We start from the raw sequence: 14,939 nt of genomic DNA on the forward strand, positions 1-14,939 counted from the left end.
AAACACCCCCGGAATCCCTTTGAATCGGCCGTGGGCAGAGTCTCCCCTCCGAAGCTCCGTCATTCTGCTTCTGGTGCCTGCTGAGCCAAGATTTTGTCCGTCTCTCAGCATTATGGATGAGAGGTGAAATTAGATTTACAGAGTTCCTATTCAGTGATGGAGGAAGAGGAGGAGGAGGAAGGCTATGGTACCAAATATCTGCTCTGAAATTGAAACGTGGTCATCACCCCACAAAACCAACATGGAAAGCAAAGGAGAAATACTTTATCTGTGTTGTCTTAAAACTTTTTTCTCTCTGCATAAATTTAAAAAAATATATACAGTAGCATCATTTTTTTTTCTATTTTGTTCTGTATCTCGGAAAGGCCAGATAACTGCTATATTAATTCTGTTAATTATCAAGAAATATGACCACATTTCCTTGGCGATGTCTAGACTCTAATCTCGCGGCTGTCCTTCCCTCTGTAGCTGCCAGTCAGCCTTGGGGATACCTGCCGATAAGGTTCCCTAGGAAAAATAAATGTCTGGCTCGAGAGCAGATTCCTTTCGACCTGATTTCAAGCTTTCTAGATCCTTTTCCAAGAAGTTTGCATATTTTTGTACAACGAGATTACGAGTCTAGGCCAGCTGCCACTAAAGTCCATGCCAAATTTAAATCTAAATTCCGTAGACGTCTCTTGGCCGTACCTATAGCGAACACATCGAGGTAAGTGCAGATGGGATGGAAGCTTTCACTGTCCTGTCCACTTTGTTAAGTTTCCCAGAGAAATCTGGCCAGCTGAGAGCTCTCTGAGAGGGCAGAATTCTGCGAGAGTTTTAGCCATCTTGAGTGTGAAGGCCTTTCTCTGGCCTTTGTTCTGAGCAGCGTTAAAGAGATGCCATCTTGGAGATTCCAGGTGGCAAAGGCCGTTCATAGCCCTGGATACTTTCCCCTCCGTCTGACCTGGGAAGGGCACCGTTTAGAACAGTGTTTCTCAACCTTGGCAACTTGAAGATGTCCGGACTTCAACTCCCAGAATTCCCCAGCCAGCGAATGCTGGCTGGGGAATTCTGGGAGTTGAAGTCCGGACATCTTCAAGTTGCCAAGGTTGAGAAACACTGGTTTAGAATGATGAATTTGGACCGAATGCCTTATAAATGAGTTGGGCCAATTGGAAACTGGAAGGATCGCAGCTCCAACATCGCTGGAGGTTGTTAGGTTGTGTAACTTGGCTCTGTTGCCCATGAAGTGTAACCGAATTGCTCTGGCACCCTCTGTCCTTTCTAAAAACCAAAAACTACTTTTTCTGGGAAACGTCTCAAAGCCTGTTTTCTTTTGCAGTATTTCTTTTACACTGTCCCTGCTGGACAGGTCGGTTATATTTGAGGCTCCCTTGATGTAGCCAGAAATCACTCAGGGGAAGTGCTAAGTAGCCTAACTTTGGTTCTAAAATATATATAATTATGTGTTTGGTTATAATTATATCATCCGTGTAGTCAATGGATGTGCACACAAACCTAATTAATCATGTCTCCACTTGCACCCAATGGGCAACCTCAACCGTAACCCCTTGCGAGACTCTTGAATTCGGTTCTTTCCTGGCCCAGTGATAGAAGAGAATATTCTTTCAGCAGCAAATGCATCTGTAGAGCTTTGTGTCGGATCAGGGAAGGGCGAAGAGCATTTCAACAAGGGCTCTTAGAGTGGAGCTTCTGCAAACAGAGACCTCCACGCAAGCCATTCCTTAATTATAGACATCTGCAGAGCAGATTGAAGCTCATAATCCACTTCTTCTTCACTTCTTTATCTTGCTTTCAATCCAAGAGGAAGCACATAACACTCTTCCCTCCAGTATCCTCTCCCAATAGAGGGAGGGGGGGGAAGGTAAGGGTGGGATTGAGTGTCTGATCCAAATCAGCTCCAGGACCTCCATGGCTGGGGTGTCTCCTGGGACTCCTCAGTCCTACGTAGTTCAACAGTATTACGGCCGACTGCCTCTAAATCTAGACTTCCTCCCACACGAAGCAATGAATTAATGGATGTGTCTCCTTTCTGTGCAGGACATCATGTTCAGATTTAATGCTCACAACTTGGAATCCGGCAGGCTAAAATGCCCCTTTGATCCCCAGCAGCCTTTTGCATCGGTCATGGCAGGTAAGAACTCCTCTCCTCCCAGGAGGCGATTTTTCTGTCACTTGGCTAAGACGGAGACACGTTTGAGTTTTTCTTTTCTTTCAATTCCTTTCTGCTGAATCTGGATGCCTATGGAGGCTCTCAGTCATCCAGTCGTGGTTCTCCCAAAGGTGCTTTTTCAAGAGGCAACTGGACTTTTTCTTTTTCCCTCGAAGACCTCTCGCTTCTCATCCAAGAAGCTTCGTCGCTTCTGGAGACAGAACAAGAAAACAAGCACCTTTGGGACAACTAGAGTGGACTGTTCACCGTTAGTCTTGGCTAAACTGCATCCCAGCTTCCCAGGGAGAAGGAAGGCGAGTGCTGGAGCAGAGGCCTTCTCTCTCTAGAGCAGCCGTTCTCAACCTGGGGGTCCAACGACCCTTTCACAGGGGTCGCCCAAGACCATCGGAAAACACATATATTCGATGGTCTTAGAAACCGAGACACCTGCCTGCCAGTGTTTGGAGCCAGGGGAGCAGTGGCAGCGGCAGTGGGGGCGGGCACTGCCTTGCGAAAGGGAGGGGCTACCTGACAAGAGCGGTGGTGCGAGGACAGCCGGCGCCCAGCCAATTGCGACACGAGAGGCACCGGCGGGCAGATCGGACGGCTGCGCTTGATGAGGGAAGGGGTGGGAATGGAGCGCTTGAGCACCAGCAAGGCAGCAGCCTGAGAGGTGGCTGGTCCAAGCTCGGTCTCCCAGCGGGGAGGGGGTGCTGGGAAGGAGGAGCCGAGAACCGAGGCGGGAAGGATGGGGACGATGTCCCTTCAGTCCACAGCCGCCGCCTCCTCCTCCTCGGAGACTCGGAAGTTCACGCGGGCGCTCTGCAGCAGCTGGCTCCAGACGTTCGTGTTTTCCCTTTTCTGTAAAAACCTCTGTCCGTTCACAAGGAGACCCGCTTTCGTTTCCTTCCCTTGATGATAAATCATAAAGAACCAGCAGGACAAGATGAAAAATAGGAGGGGAAATCCAACCTAGTACTGAATTTCTCTTTGTCCCATTTTATTTTAGTGTCTGTCTTCTCTGTTTTATTTTTATTTTGTTACCAACTGAAATGTTTCATGGACTTTTTGTAACAAGGTTAGAGATATTATATATATATATATATATATATATATATATATATATATATATATATATATATATATATATATATATATATATATATATATATATATATATATATATATATATATATATATATATATATATATATATATATATATATATATATATATAATTTTCATTAGCAAACCATTTCACAATATATAATTACATATTGGTTTTGTGATTAATCACTATGCTTTAATTATGTTCAATTTGTAATAATGAAAATACATCCTGCATATCAGATATTTAGCAAAATTACGGTTATGAAGTAGCAACGAAATTAATTTTATGGTTGGGGGTCACCGCAACATGAGGAACTGTATTAAAGGGTCGCGGCATTGGGCAGGTTGAGAACCGCTGGGCTAGAGGTTCTTCATCCTTTAGGCCGGGATTCTTACCTGCTCAGATTGAGGACTGTTAATCATGGTGCCTTGTGGTAGCTGGAGCAGGGTGTCTTCCTTGGAAATATATTAGGGGGCAGAGGGGCAAGGAAGGTTCTGGAAGCATTGCAGGGCTGGAACTAAGACAGCCTTCCTTCTGGTGGGTCTGCACATTATAATCAATAAAACATCGATATCGTGTCATCACTGTAAGATCATATTGTTTAGTTATGATGAAGTGAAAACTTTGGAGTAAGACCAGGGTTTCCTGGTGCACAAACCTCACAGATGTGTTTAGTAATTCATATTCCTGAGAAGCTTTGTGAGCGAGCAGCAGACTCCTTCCATTACACTGCATATAAAAATAATCAGAAGAACAGATGCTTTTTGTAGCTAGAAAACATTTGCAAGCTCAGTAGATTTTTTTTCTGGTTTTTAGGGCAGCTTGCAAAAACACCTGCTTGGCTGATCTCTTAGATTCTCTTGGAAGATACATCTTGCTACGCTCTGCCTGCCAATTTCTGTTACTGAACCCATCTTGAGCCCCTAAAATAATCATGTTATAAACCTCTCCAATTAACAAATAAATAACCAGGCATAGAACAGAAAGCAGGAAGCAATTTGTGCTTATCTATAAGGACTTGGGGGAGAGAGAGAGATGCTTTTAGCTTCTGCTTCAAATGTTCAGATTTTCAAACTATATTTCCACCTAACAATTTAGATTGCATATAAACAAATGTTTCTTTAAAATAAACTCTTATTTTAAGGAGATTATTATAAATGGTTGATTAAGAATATTCATGTGCACATAACTTCTGTAGGAATAGGAAACGGGTACCACTCACATTTAGAGATTAGCATCATTGAAGTGTCATAAATCTGTTGCTTAAGCATAGTAACAGAAGTGAAATTGATGTGTTATGTTCTACAAGAATTTAATATTAAGATTTTGATTGTGAGGGCATAAATACTAAAACTGACCTTCATTCTAGCCTTAAAGTTACTTTCTGACAAACGGCGTCATTGATCAATGATGGAACAATGGTGAAAAAAGTCAGGTTCTACATTTAGGCAAGAAAAACAGAATGAACAAGTACAGCATAAGTGGTACTTTGCTCAACAGTAGTAACTGTGAAAAGGGATCTTGGAGTCCTAGTGGACAACCATTTAAATAGGAGCCAGCCGTGGGCAGCAGCTTCCAAAAAAGCCAACACAGTTCTAGGCTGCATCAACAGAGGGAGAGAATCAAGATCACGTGAAGGGTTAATACCACTTTACAAGGCCTTGGTAAGGCCACACTTGGAATCCTGCATCCAGTTTTGGTCGCCACGATGTAGAAAAGATGTGGAGACTCTGGAAAGAGTGCAGAGAAGAGCAGCAAAGATGATTAGGGGACTGGAGGTTAAAACATATGAAGAACGGTTGCAGGAACTGGGAATGTGTCTAGTTGAATGGAAAGGAGGACCAGGGGAAACATGATAGCTTCTGAGCAATTCCAGGGAAATTTGTCCAACCCTTCAATTAGGAATGGCTGAATCATTTCCCGCAGAGTGTTAGCTTTGCCTCATTTTTGTGTGTCTGCTTGAACGTCTTAAAACCCTGCCTGAAGATCTACTGTGGCTCCGGTTTCAACACCCATTTGTCTACATTTTCCAATCTATACATTTTTGTCTGGGCTGCCCCCCCCCCCCCCCAAATGTATGAATGTCAGCGTGTTTGTTTGTTTTTTTAATCAGAGAAGTACACTGCAAAATTCAGAGAAATGCAGATGTCCCAATGCAAATCAGAGAAGTTTGCAGAAAAAAAAACCCCGCAAGTCTGGAATTTCTTTGGCCAAATCCTGGCTTTGATGTAGTCTGCATTTGTACATGCCTTCCAAAGTGACCCCTGATGTCTCCGTGCTTAAGTGCATTTCTTCGTGTGGAAGAAAATCCTGCCCTTATTGTATTGCTAAAATCCTAGCCTCAAGCGCCCTGTCAAAGTACAATATCACCCTGTCTTCTTCCTGTCCTAGAATCATATTTGGTGGAGTCAGGTATCTGCCATCCTGGAATGCCAGATTAATCTCTTCCCTTCAGCACGACCAAGAATTCCCTTTGACAGGCTGCCTCTCTTCTCCTTTTTTCTCTTTTCCTTTTGGCTCGCTTCCATTTAACTTGTCCATCAAGTTATAATGTCTTGTTGTAAGATAAGAAGACTGTAGCTGACCTTTTTTCCCCTGTTTAATTTATGGCAGAAGAGATGTTACAGTCTGTTTCTTTGAAGGATTGGTCACAGTTCAAAAAGAGAATATGATAAATATTCTTCCTTTATTCTCAGATAATGAGGTGGATAATTCCGAGTCCTGACCTTGCTAAGATCTAAGCCATCCGTTATGTAAAAAATAAAATAAAGAACCCAGAACAGTAGGGATTGTCTGTCTTGAAATGCTTTACATTTTCAAAGTGGTAATAAAAGATTAAAAAAAAAAAGATTATTGGGAGGCTCTCTGGTCTTCTTTTCTTAAAGACAGAGATTCCAGTGGATAGTAAATTTCTCAACGTTATCTAGTCCTCCTTGGAAATGTCACAGGGCAGACGACACTTTTAAGAGTTGAATTAGTAGACGCTTAAGATAACCAAGGCCAAATCTATAAAGTTGAATTCTGATTCACTTACTTCCTACAGTCTGCTTCTAATACTAGAGATTTGGAAAACTGAACTGAAAATCCCCTTATCTGAGAATGAGTCTCGGCCAATTAAGTGTAATCACTTTTCTCCGGTCTCAAAACTGTTAGACATCCACTAAAAAGCTTCAAAACTAAATCAAGCATGACGAAAGCAGAGGAAATTGATGGATCATGGGATGGAATTGAATTCTTATCATATCTTGCAAGCTGCACCCCGATGGGCTTATAGTAATATATCTCCTCACCACAGAAAAGATTATAGCAGCATTTGGTAAACAAAACCACGTAAAAGGTTTGTCAGAAGCAACCAGATCTACTTATACATTGCAATTTAATTTGTATTGTGGAGGCCTAGCTGTATATATCATTAAGTCAATGCTAGCCAGCCGGATACTTAGATAGCCGTTTAAGGAAGTGTTCAGGATTTTACGAGCTCTCTAAAGGCTGATTATTTTGTAGTTAGGACACCGTGTCTCTTAGAGATACACAGTTTGCCCGTTAGGTTACTAGCCATTGTGACACTGGCCACAATACTGATGATTTGCAAATCATAATCAATAAATCCTGGTTTTTATACTCACTCTCTGGAAGGCGCCTCCTCAGAATGGGCTGTAGATGTAACATCAGCCTCTTTTCCCACATTTGGGACACAGCTGGCACCTCTGGATTTCCTGGCCAAAGCCAGGAATCTGAATTGGTGGCAGGGCACTACATCAGTACGGATCTAATTAGATCACTATAACAATATCAATTAACAGTGGTTGAAGCCACCAGGCGAGCAAGACCCTAATCGGTAAAAGAGGAGGAGGAGGAGGAGAAAGAAGGAGAAGAGGAAGAGGAAGATTGCCTCTCCAGTTCAGGGCTCATTTCTAAGTCAACTGAAACCTCCATTTAATTCAAGAAGCCGTGGGAAATCTGGATTGGATGATATCCGTCCTATATTGCAATGCAGATACAGGTTGTTTGTGACTTTAGCTTGACCCTGACACTCCTTATCCGGGGCCAACTCAAATTAAAGGCCTCCACACTCCGCCCTGTTATAATGAGCTGTTTTTAAGCTGGGGGGGGGGGGGCTCCTCTCGTGGCCTGCATCACCACAGACGTCTGGTTTGGGAACCTCTCGTGCTTCCCACCAAAGCTGCAGTAGGGGAAATTTCCACCCCCGTCAGAGCTGGTGCAACTCGAAGAGGGCTCCACGCAGCCCTGGTAGAATATAAACCAAGCCCTTAATCTTCCCCTTTTTTATATGTGGGCAGAGCGGCCACAGAAGCGCCAGGGGAAAAACCCAAATCCCTCGTTGAAAAGCTTTTCACTTTCCTGGAGAACTTTTTTTCCAATTCCTTCCCATGTGGACGTTTCCTGTGAGAGCAGCTCCTGAAAAGGGACAAGCAACAATTGAACGATGCCAAATTACACCACAATCTCTCTTTTTTAAAAGCCGACTCTTGTGTGTGTGTCAGATGCGGCCCTCCAGATGGCTTTTTTTCCCCCCTACCTGGAGTTTACTTTTTAATCGCAAGCTTCTCCCGAGGGATCCACCCGAAACAACAGGCCTGCCGCAGAACAAAGACGGCGGCTGGTGCTGAAAGGACGTTGTCATCAAAGGCTGAAGGAAGGGTGGGTTGCTTCGTTCAGCCCTTCGGCTTCTCCGTCATTTAGCCCTGTCTGTCAATAGGCAGACTTTCATTATGCAACCCATTCTTCTTCCTTGGGGATTCTTACCTGACAGAATGTCCTTTTGGTTACTGCAAGAGAGAGAGAGGGAGGGAGGGAGGGAGGGAGAGAGAGAGAGAAGGAAGGAAGGAAGAAAAAGGAAGAAAGGAAAAGGAAGGAAGGAAGGAGGGAAGAAAGAAAGAAAGGAAAGAAAGAAAGGAAAGAAAGAAAGGAAAGAAAGAAAGAAAGAAAGAAAGAAAGAAAGAAAAGGGGACCTGTTCAAGCACCTTGAAGAGGAAGAAAATCATTGTTGAACACCCCTTCTCTTCTATCCCATCCCATCCCATGCATGTGAGATATAAATTTATTGAAATCAATCCTCTGCAAACCACTAGGTTTAACAACAGTTCCTTGTTGTATCTTGCTGAATGAAGTAGCTTCTTTTGGAACCTGATCTTCTGCATTTCTTCTTCCTTCCTATCATCCACAACCACTGATAGAAGAAATAAAGACAAAGCGTGTTAAGAAAGTCTGGGAAACTGAATCTCCCTCTTGACGCTTCAAGACATAAGTTGCATAAATGCCTCTGAAGACCCAGCCTGATCTGATGATGCCCTCCAGATATTTTGATTCCTCTCCAAACTGTCATCCAAAACTCTGCAGGAGATCAGTTTGGAGCAGGTTGATGTGGTAGAACCAACGATACCCCTGAAGACGTTCACAGATGTTAAACAGATTAAGAGAGTTGGAAGGGACCTTGCAGGTCATCTAGTCCAACCCCCTGCCCAAGCAGGAGACCCCACAACACACCCATTGTGGTGTTTCTTTCGGGTAAGCAACGGTTTGCAAGAAGCAGAGGGGAGAAAAAGAGCTGGAAGAAATAGTGGGAGAAATTAAAAACAGGAGAACCCAGGTCCATTTTACTTCCACGCTGTGGATTCCACCTCTCTATCACTTCTCTTGTTGCAAACATTCCTTCCTTCCCTCGTTTCTGGGCAGGCTTTTGTGCATTTTTGTCCTGTAAACTTTTCACCTCTCTCTCTCCTTGAGGCTCGTGATTTCTGCCTCCCAGTACAGTTTGTCTTCCTCTCGACTCGTTTGCTCAGACTGAACCATCATGGCATTAATTTTGGAAATTTATCCTGGATAAAAAATGGCTCGTTTTACCATTAGAGGACTGCAGAAAAGCAAATTATCCACAAATACCAGCCAGGAAATGTTTTGATAAATTGAAGTCAAGTGTGTGTAAAAATCAGCAGAGGCAATTTTGCTTACGCGGGTGATTTTCCTCCCCAGATTGTTGCACGTGTGTCTGATATTTCAATGGGCGTAGAATTGAGGGAGGGATATCTGCAGGAGTTCCTTTCTCACTCTGTCCAGACTCCGAGATCACGAAGAAGCCTCCAAGCACCCAAAGTCACCTTTGACACAATTGGCGAGACACATTTCTGCCATTTTGCTGTGTTTAATGTGTTTGTGTGTTTGTGCACTCCTGCTGATTGCCTGGAGAAGTCCCTGCAGCTTTTTTTGTGTGTGTGTGAAGATTTTTCAGGTGCGGTTTGCCCTTTCCTCTTTTCTAGGGCTGAGAGAAAGTGACTGGCCCAAGGTTATTACCTGTCTGGTTTTGTGCCTAAGGCAGGACTAGAACTCACAGTCGCCCGGCTTCTAGTCTGATGCCTTAACCATGATGTGGTTGTGTGATCATAGGCACAAGCTTAGCCCTATTTTATCTACACCTCTGGATATCCCAAAGGTGCTTTTTCCAAAGGCAACTGGGCTTTCTCTGTTTCTCCTTGAAGGCGTTTTGCTTCTCCCCTAAGAAGCTTCTTCATTTCTGAAGGAAGAAGAACTGAATACCTCTGAACATTCAGAACTGGAGAAGCGTCTTGGAGGAGAAGCAAAACGCCTTCAAGGAGAAACAAAGTCCGGTTGCCTCTGGAAAAACCACAAACCAGATGACACAGAACCTCCCTAGACGACACGCACCTCTGGATAACCCTTTTCTTCATATTGACTGAAAGGAGCCGATGGAAATTCCAAATATGGAGCTGTTTTGCCTCTGAATCCTTACGAGGCTGCTGTGAGCTTTCCGGAGACAGCTGGCTGGCCTGCGTTTTCTGACTCCCAAACGCTGGAGCAGTTTTTCCAGGGTTCATGAATCAAAGGTTTTATGTATCTTTTGAGTCTGTATTGATCATTATTCATGAACCAAGAATGTTAGGTTGCCGTGTATGTAATGTTATAAAAAGGCTGCACTATCCCAGCGACAAAGTTATGAAGTGAGCAGCATGGATACTTATTCATTGAGCACAATACTCAATTACATTAAATGATTAATTGCTTCTGGGGGGGGGGAACCCCACACAATGTGATTTTTCTCTGAAAAGAAAGCAAATTCCCATCTCCTGGGGAAAGAAGGAGAAGGACGGTTGTTTGGGAAACGCACAGAACACTTCCGCCATTGGCAATTAAGGGCCAAGATGTGCTGCTCTGGGAAAACAAGGCCGATATCCCTGCTCTGTGGTCTTAAATAATATATATATATATTTGCCCCCCTACCCACCCCCTGTTTACAGATGGGTATCTTTACTCTGGAACTGCCTCAGACTTCCTTGGCAAAGACACGGCGCTCACCCGGTCTCTAGGCGCATCGCAAGACCAGCATTACATCAGGACGGATATGTCCGAGCACTACTGGCTAAACGGTAAGAGGCCTCGCGGGTGGCTGTGGGTGACGCTGCTTGGAAACCTGTTTTACTTGATGGCGCCACAAACAGATCGGTAGACAGAGGACCCTTCGTGCGATACTCAAGGCGGTTTCTGCAGATATCTTGACAGACCCCAACATCCACGGCCCCTTCAGTTCCACGTTAGGAGCACATACAGCTGCATGTTGAGACACGTATGCGTAGAAGCACCACCAGCACCTCAGATTTAGATTGATTTTAGGTTGTGTATTCATCGAGGGGAAGCAGAGGGAAGGAGCGAATTCCCCAAGTGGCCTCAAGGACCCTCTAAAAAGGATGCAAATGACCAGTTCTGTCTGCAAGGAGTATAAATCCTTCCCTTCCCCACCATCCAGTCAGAGCTGAAGAAGCTTCTGGGATGTGAAGCAAAATGTCTTCAAAGAAAAACCTGAAAGTCTAATTGCCTCTTGGAAAAAGCACCCTTGAATAAGTAGAATAAGAATAAGGATTCTTTATTTGCCAAATGTGATTGGACACACGAGGGATTTGTCTTCAGTGCAGAAGCTCTCAGTGCACACAAGAAATACACCCACCAAGAATCTAACTATACAACCCTTAGTGAGAGTCCTAGGATACTAAATAAGCAATCCAAATCATACTAGGAAGCTAAATAAAACAATGTAAATAATAAAGATAGCAATAGCAATAGCAGTTAGACTTATATACCGCTTCATAGGGCTTTCATCCCTCTCTAAGCGGTTTACAGAGTCAGCATATCGCCCCCAACAACAATCCGGGTCCTCATTTCACCCACCTCGGAAGGACGGAAGGCTGAGTCAACCCTGAGCCGGTGAGATTTGAACAGCTGAACTGCAGATAACAGTCAGCTGAAGTGGCCTGCAGTACTGCACTCTACCCACTGCGCCACCTCGGCTCCTATTTCTTAGACATATATACAGAATCAGCCTCTTGCCCCTTCCTTCCTTCCTTCCTTCCTTCCTTCCTTCCTTCCTTCCTTCCTTCCTTCCTTCCTTCCTTCCTTCCTTCCTTCCTTCCTTCCTTCCTTCCCACTTAGTTAGCAATAGCAATAGCAGTTAGACTTATATACCACTTCATAGGGCTTTCAGCCCTCTCTAAGCGGTTTACAGAGTCAGCATATCGCCCCCAACAATCCGGGTCCTCATTTCACCCACCTCGGAAGGATGGAAGGCTGAGTCAACCTTGAGCCGGTGAGATTAGAACCGCTGAACTGCAGATAACAGTCAGCTGAAGTGGGCCTGCAGTACTGCACCCTAACCACTGCGCCACCTCGGCTCTAAGATACAAGCAACAAGTTTATAGTCATAAGTAGAAAGGGATATAAGTAATAGGAAGGATGAGAAGAATAGCAGTAAGGCAGTCTTAATACATAGTTTGGGGCATCCGTGGCCTGGATGACTGAGAATCTCCATAGACATTGAGTAAAGCTATAATGAATGGCTTGTAGGGCAAATAATCGTATTCTATGTCCCATCCTCGGACTCCTGCCATTTTGTTATGCTGGTGGTACTGAGAATCATACCTGATTTTCAATATTGAAATAATGTTTCAGAACTGTGGTGGCACAGTGGTGAGAATGCAGTATTTGCAGGCTGACTCACTGCCGACTGCCAGCAGTTCGATCCTGACCAGCTCAAGGTTGACTCAGCCTTCCATCCTTCCGAGGTCGGTAAAATGTGGAGCCAGATTGTTGTTGGCGATGGGCCAATTCCGTAAACTGCTCAGAGGGAGCACTAGACCAGTGTTTCTCAACCTTGGCAACTTGAAGATGTCCAGACTTCAACTCCCAGAATTCCCCAGCCAGCATTCGCTGGCTGGGGAATTCTGGGAGTTGAAGTCCTGGACATCTTCAAGTTGCCAAGGTTGAGAAACACTGCACTAGACATTACTCAGATTTTAATCACATGGCGGTAGGTTATGCAATCCTCATAAGTGGGGTGGTGTTGGTGATCATAAGTCTCTTTTTTCACTCGTAATTCCAAACAATGATTAAACAAATGTTTGTAAATCGCCTATTTTATGAGTACTAAATTCTAGAGAAAAATTCAGTTAGGAGGAAGAGGAAGTGAAGAAATATATCACCTTAAAGCCGCTTTGCCAGTCTCGGTGGGTTTAAAGCATGAGGAAATGCAATGAAGTGGCCTTACCCTTGTTCCTATTATTATTTTTTAATTTCTTTCAGGAGCAAAGTTTATTGGAATCTTTCCTATCCCAGACACCTATAACCCGGACGACGACAAAATCTATTTCTTTTTCCGAGAAGTTTCGCAAGAGAGCAGCACCTCCGACAGGGCCATCCTCTCCTACGTCGGGCGCGTCTGTCAGGTGAGCAATATGGATTTTGTAAAAATAAACCCACCGTACTGTTTCTTCAATAAATAGAAACGGCCCCAGCGAGGGGATAATCCCCCCCTTAAGTGGTGTCTGGCCCACATATCACAATATGGGTTAATAAATACAGCCTAGAATCCCTCCAGCTCTTCTGGAGGTGGCGCAGTGGTTAGGGTGCAGTACTGCAGGCCACTTCAGCTGACTGGTATCTGCAGTTCAGCGGTTCAAATCTCACCAGCTCAAGGTTGACTCAGCCTTCCATCCTTCCGAGGTGGGGGAAATGAGGACCCAGACTGTGGGGGCGATATGCTGACTCAGTAAACCGCTTAGAGAGGGCTGAAAGGCCTATGAAGCGGTAGATAAGTCTAACTGCTATTGCTATTGCTATTCTTGTGATAAGCCCAGTTGTATTTGGGGCACTGAAGTATTTTCGTAGCTGATAATGAAATTAAATATCAGGCAGTTTAATTACCAGCCACTGAGCCACAGAGAGTCTCTTTTGATTCATTTCCATCCACTGCTTCTTCGATTCAAGGGGTGATGTTGTCTTTTCAGGTAACACTTTTGCCAATATACCATGTTTTCCACAATATACCATGTTTGACACCCCCACCCAATAACCGCTTGGCCTTATTTTTGGGGAGGTCTTATTATTTTCGAGATGCAGGAGTTGGCGAGCGTGGTCACCTCATGGCTGCTGCTGTGTTGCAATATTTTCGGGGAGGGTTTTTTTCCAGGGGAGGGCTTATTTTAGCGCATGCGCTCAAAAGCCCGATTGGGCTTATCCTCCGGGGAGGTCTTATTTTCGGGGAAACAGGGTATTTATCCTCCCCGACCAGTCAGAGGTTCCAGATTTCTGCTTCCTTGCTTTTACCTCCTTTCAGCTTTCTAGGTTTTCTATTGTTCCCTATTTCCGTTTTAATGCGCATTTCACACACACACAGAAATAGACACACACAAACTCCATGCGCTCAAACACAAATCCTAAATTGGCTTTACGTCATTTTTCATTTGGCACATCCCCCGGGGGAGAGTGTTATAAATTGAGAGGAAATGCTTTCAGTGCATTCACAATCAGACTGAAATGCATAATTTGTCATGACGAATGGCATTTTTTGATATTTTGCTTTAAAAAAAAAAGAAAGTAGCAATTATCAGCAGTTTATCTGCAGTAGCTGACGTTTCTTGTTTTGCTTGGGAAACACTGGAAGGTTCCCACAAATATCAAGTGAAATGCAGTTTAAACCTTTGTTTTTGCATATTATTTAAATATATCGTGGAGGAATAAGCTTACAAAGTTGAAAATCAGTGGGGTTTTCCGTGCAAAAGGCTCAGATATATAAATGGCAAATATGCATATACATTATATCATAAGGTACCATTGAATTGTGAATGTCTAAAATAATGAAATATTAGATTATTAGCTCATGACACATTTTCATTTCATTATTCTGATGGCCATTCTGCCCAGTGACTATGTAAATTTGAGATTAAAACAACAACAACCCAATAAATCTGCTTAAATATTCTCATTTTAAATTCTACTTTTTTCCACAAATGAAAGTAACCTCAAAGGGAGCGGGAGGTTCCTTTTAATTTAACCCTGAGCTGTCTTTTCTGCCGGCCTTCTAATGATAATGACCTTGATAACAAAGTCACAAACAATGTGAGAATCCGTTGTTTTGTCTCGAATATTGCACTGATAAATTCTTACTTAGTTTCTAGGTTTTTTTTTTTAACTGAGATTTACACTGACTGCCTTCGTCTTTTGTGACCTCCAGAAGTGCTGAGATGATTTCTTCCAGAATTCCCAGGAAGGATGCTCTCTAGATTTTCAGAGTGCCTTGATTTGTCAGGCCTCCTCTGATATCGCCAGTTTCCTGAGATAATGAGGGGTCCCTGGTGCTCTCTGAGCTTGGTG

At 43.7% G+C, this 14,939-nt stretch overlaps 1 protein-coding gene across 1 annotated transcript in view; it reads left to right on the plus strand.

Annotated features, from left to right (window-relative positions):
* Positions 1–14,939, plus strand: part of SEMA3D (semaphorin 3D) — an 82,183-nt gene that overhangs the window by 19,981 nt on the left and 47,263 nt on the right. Inside the window, exons 5-7 of the mRNA XM_087722427.1 lie at positions 2,041–2,134; positions 10,538–10,666; positions 12,870–13,012. Coding sequence (XP_087578553.1) covers positions 2,041–2,134; positions 10,538–10,666; positions 12,870–13,012 — 366 coding nt within the window. The remainder of the gene's footprint in view (positions 1–2,040; positions 2,135–10,537; positions 10,667–12,869; positions 13,013–14,939) is intronic.

Source organism: Thamnophis sirtalis, unplaced genomic scaffold (genome assembly GCF_051295495.1).
Source record: "Thamnophis sirtalis isolate CommonGarterSnake01/CBP01778 unplaced genomic scaffold, rThaSir2_p1.2 scaffold_9, whole genome shotgun sequence".
Lineage (NCBI taxonomy): Eukaryota > Metazoa > Chordata > Lepidosauria > Squamata > Natricidae > Thamnophis > Thamnophis sirtalis.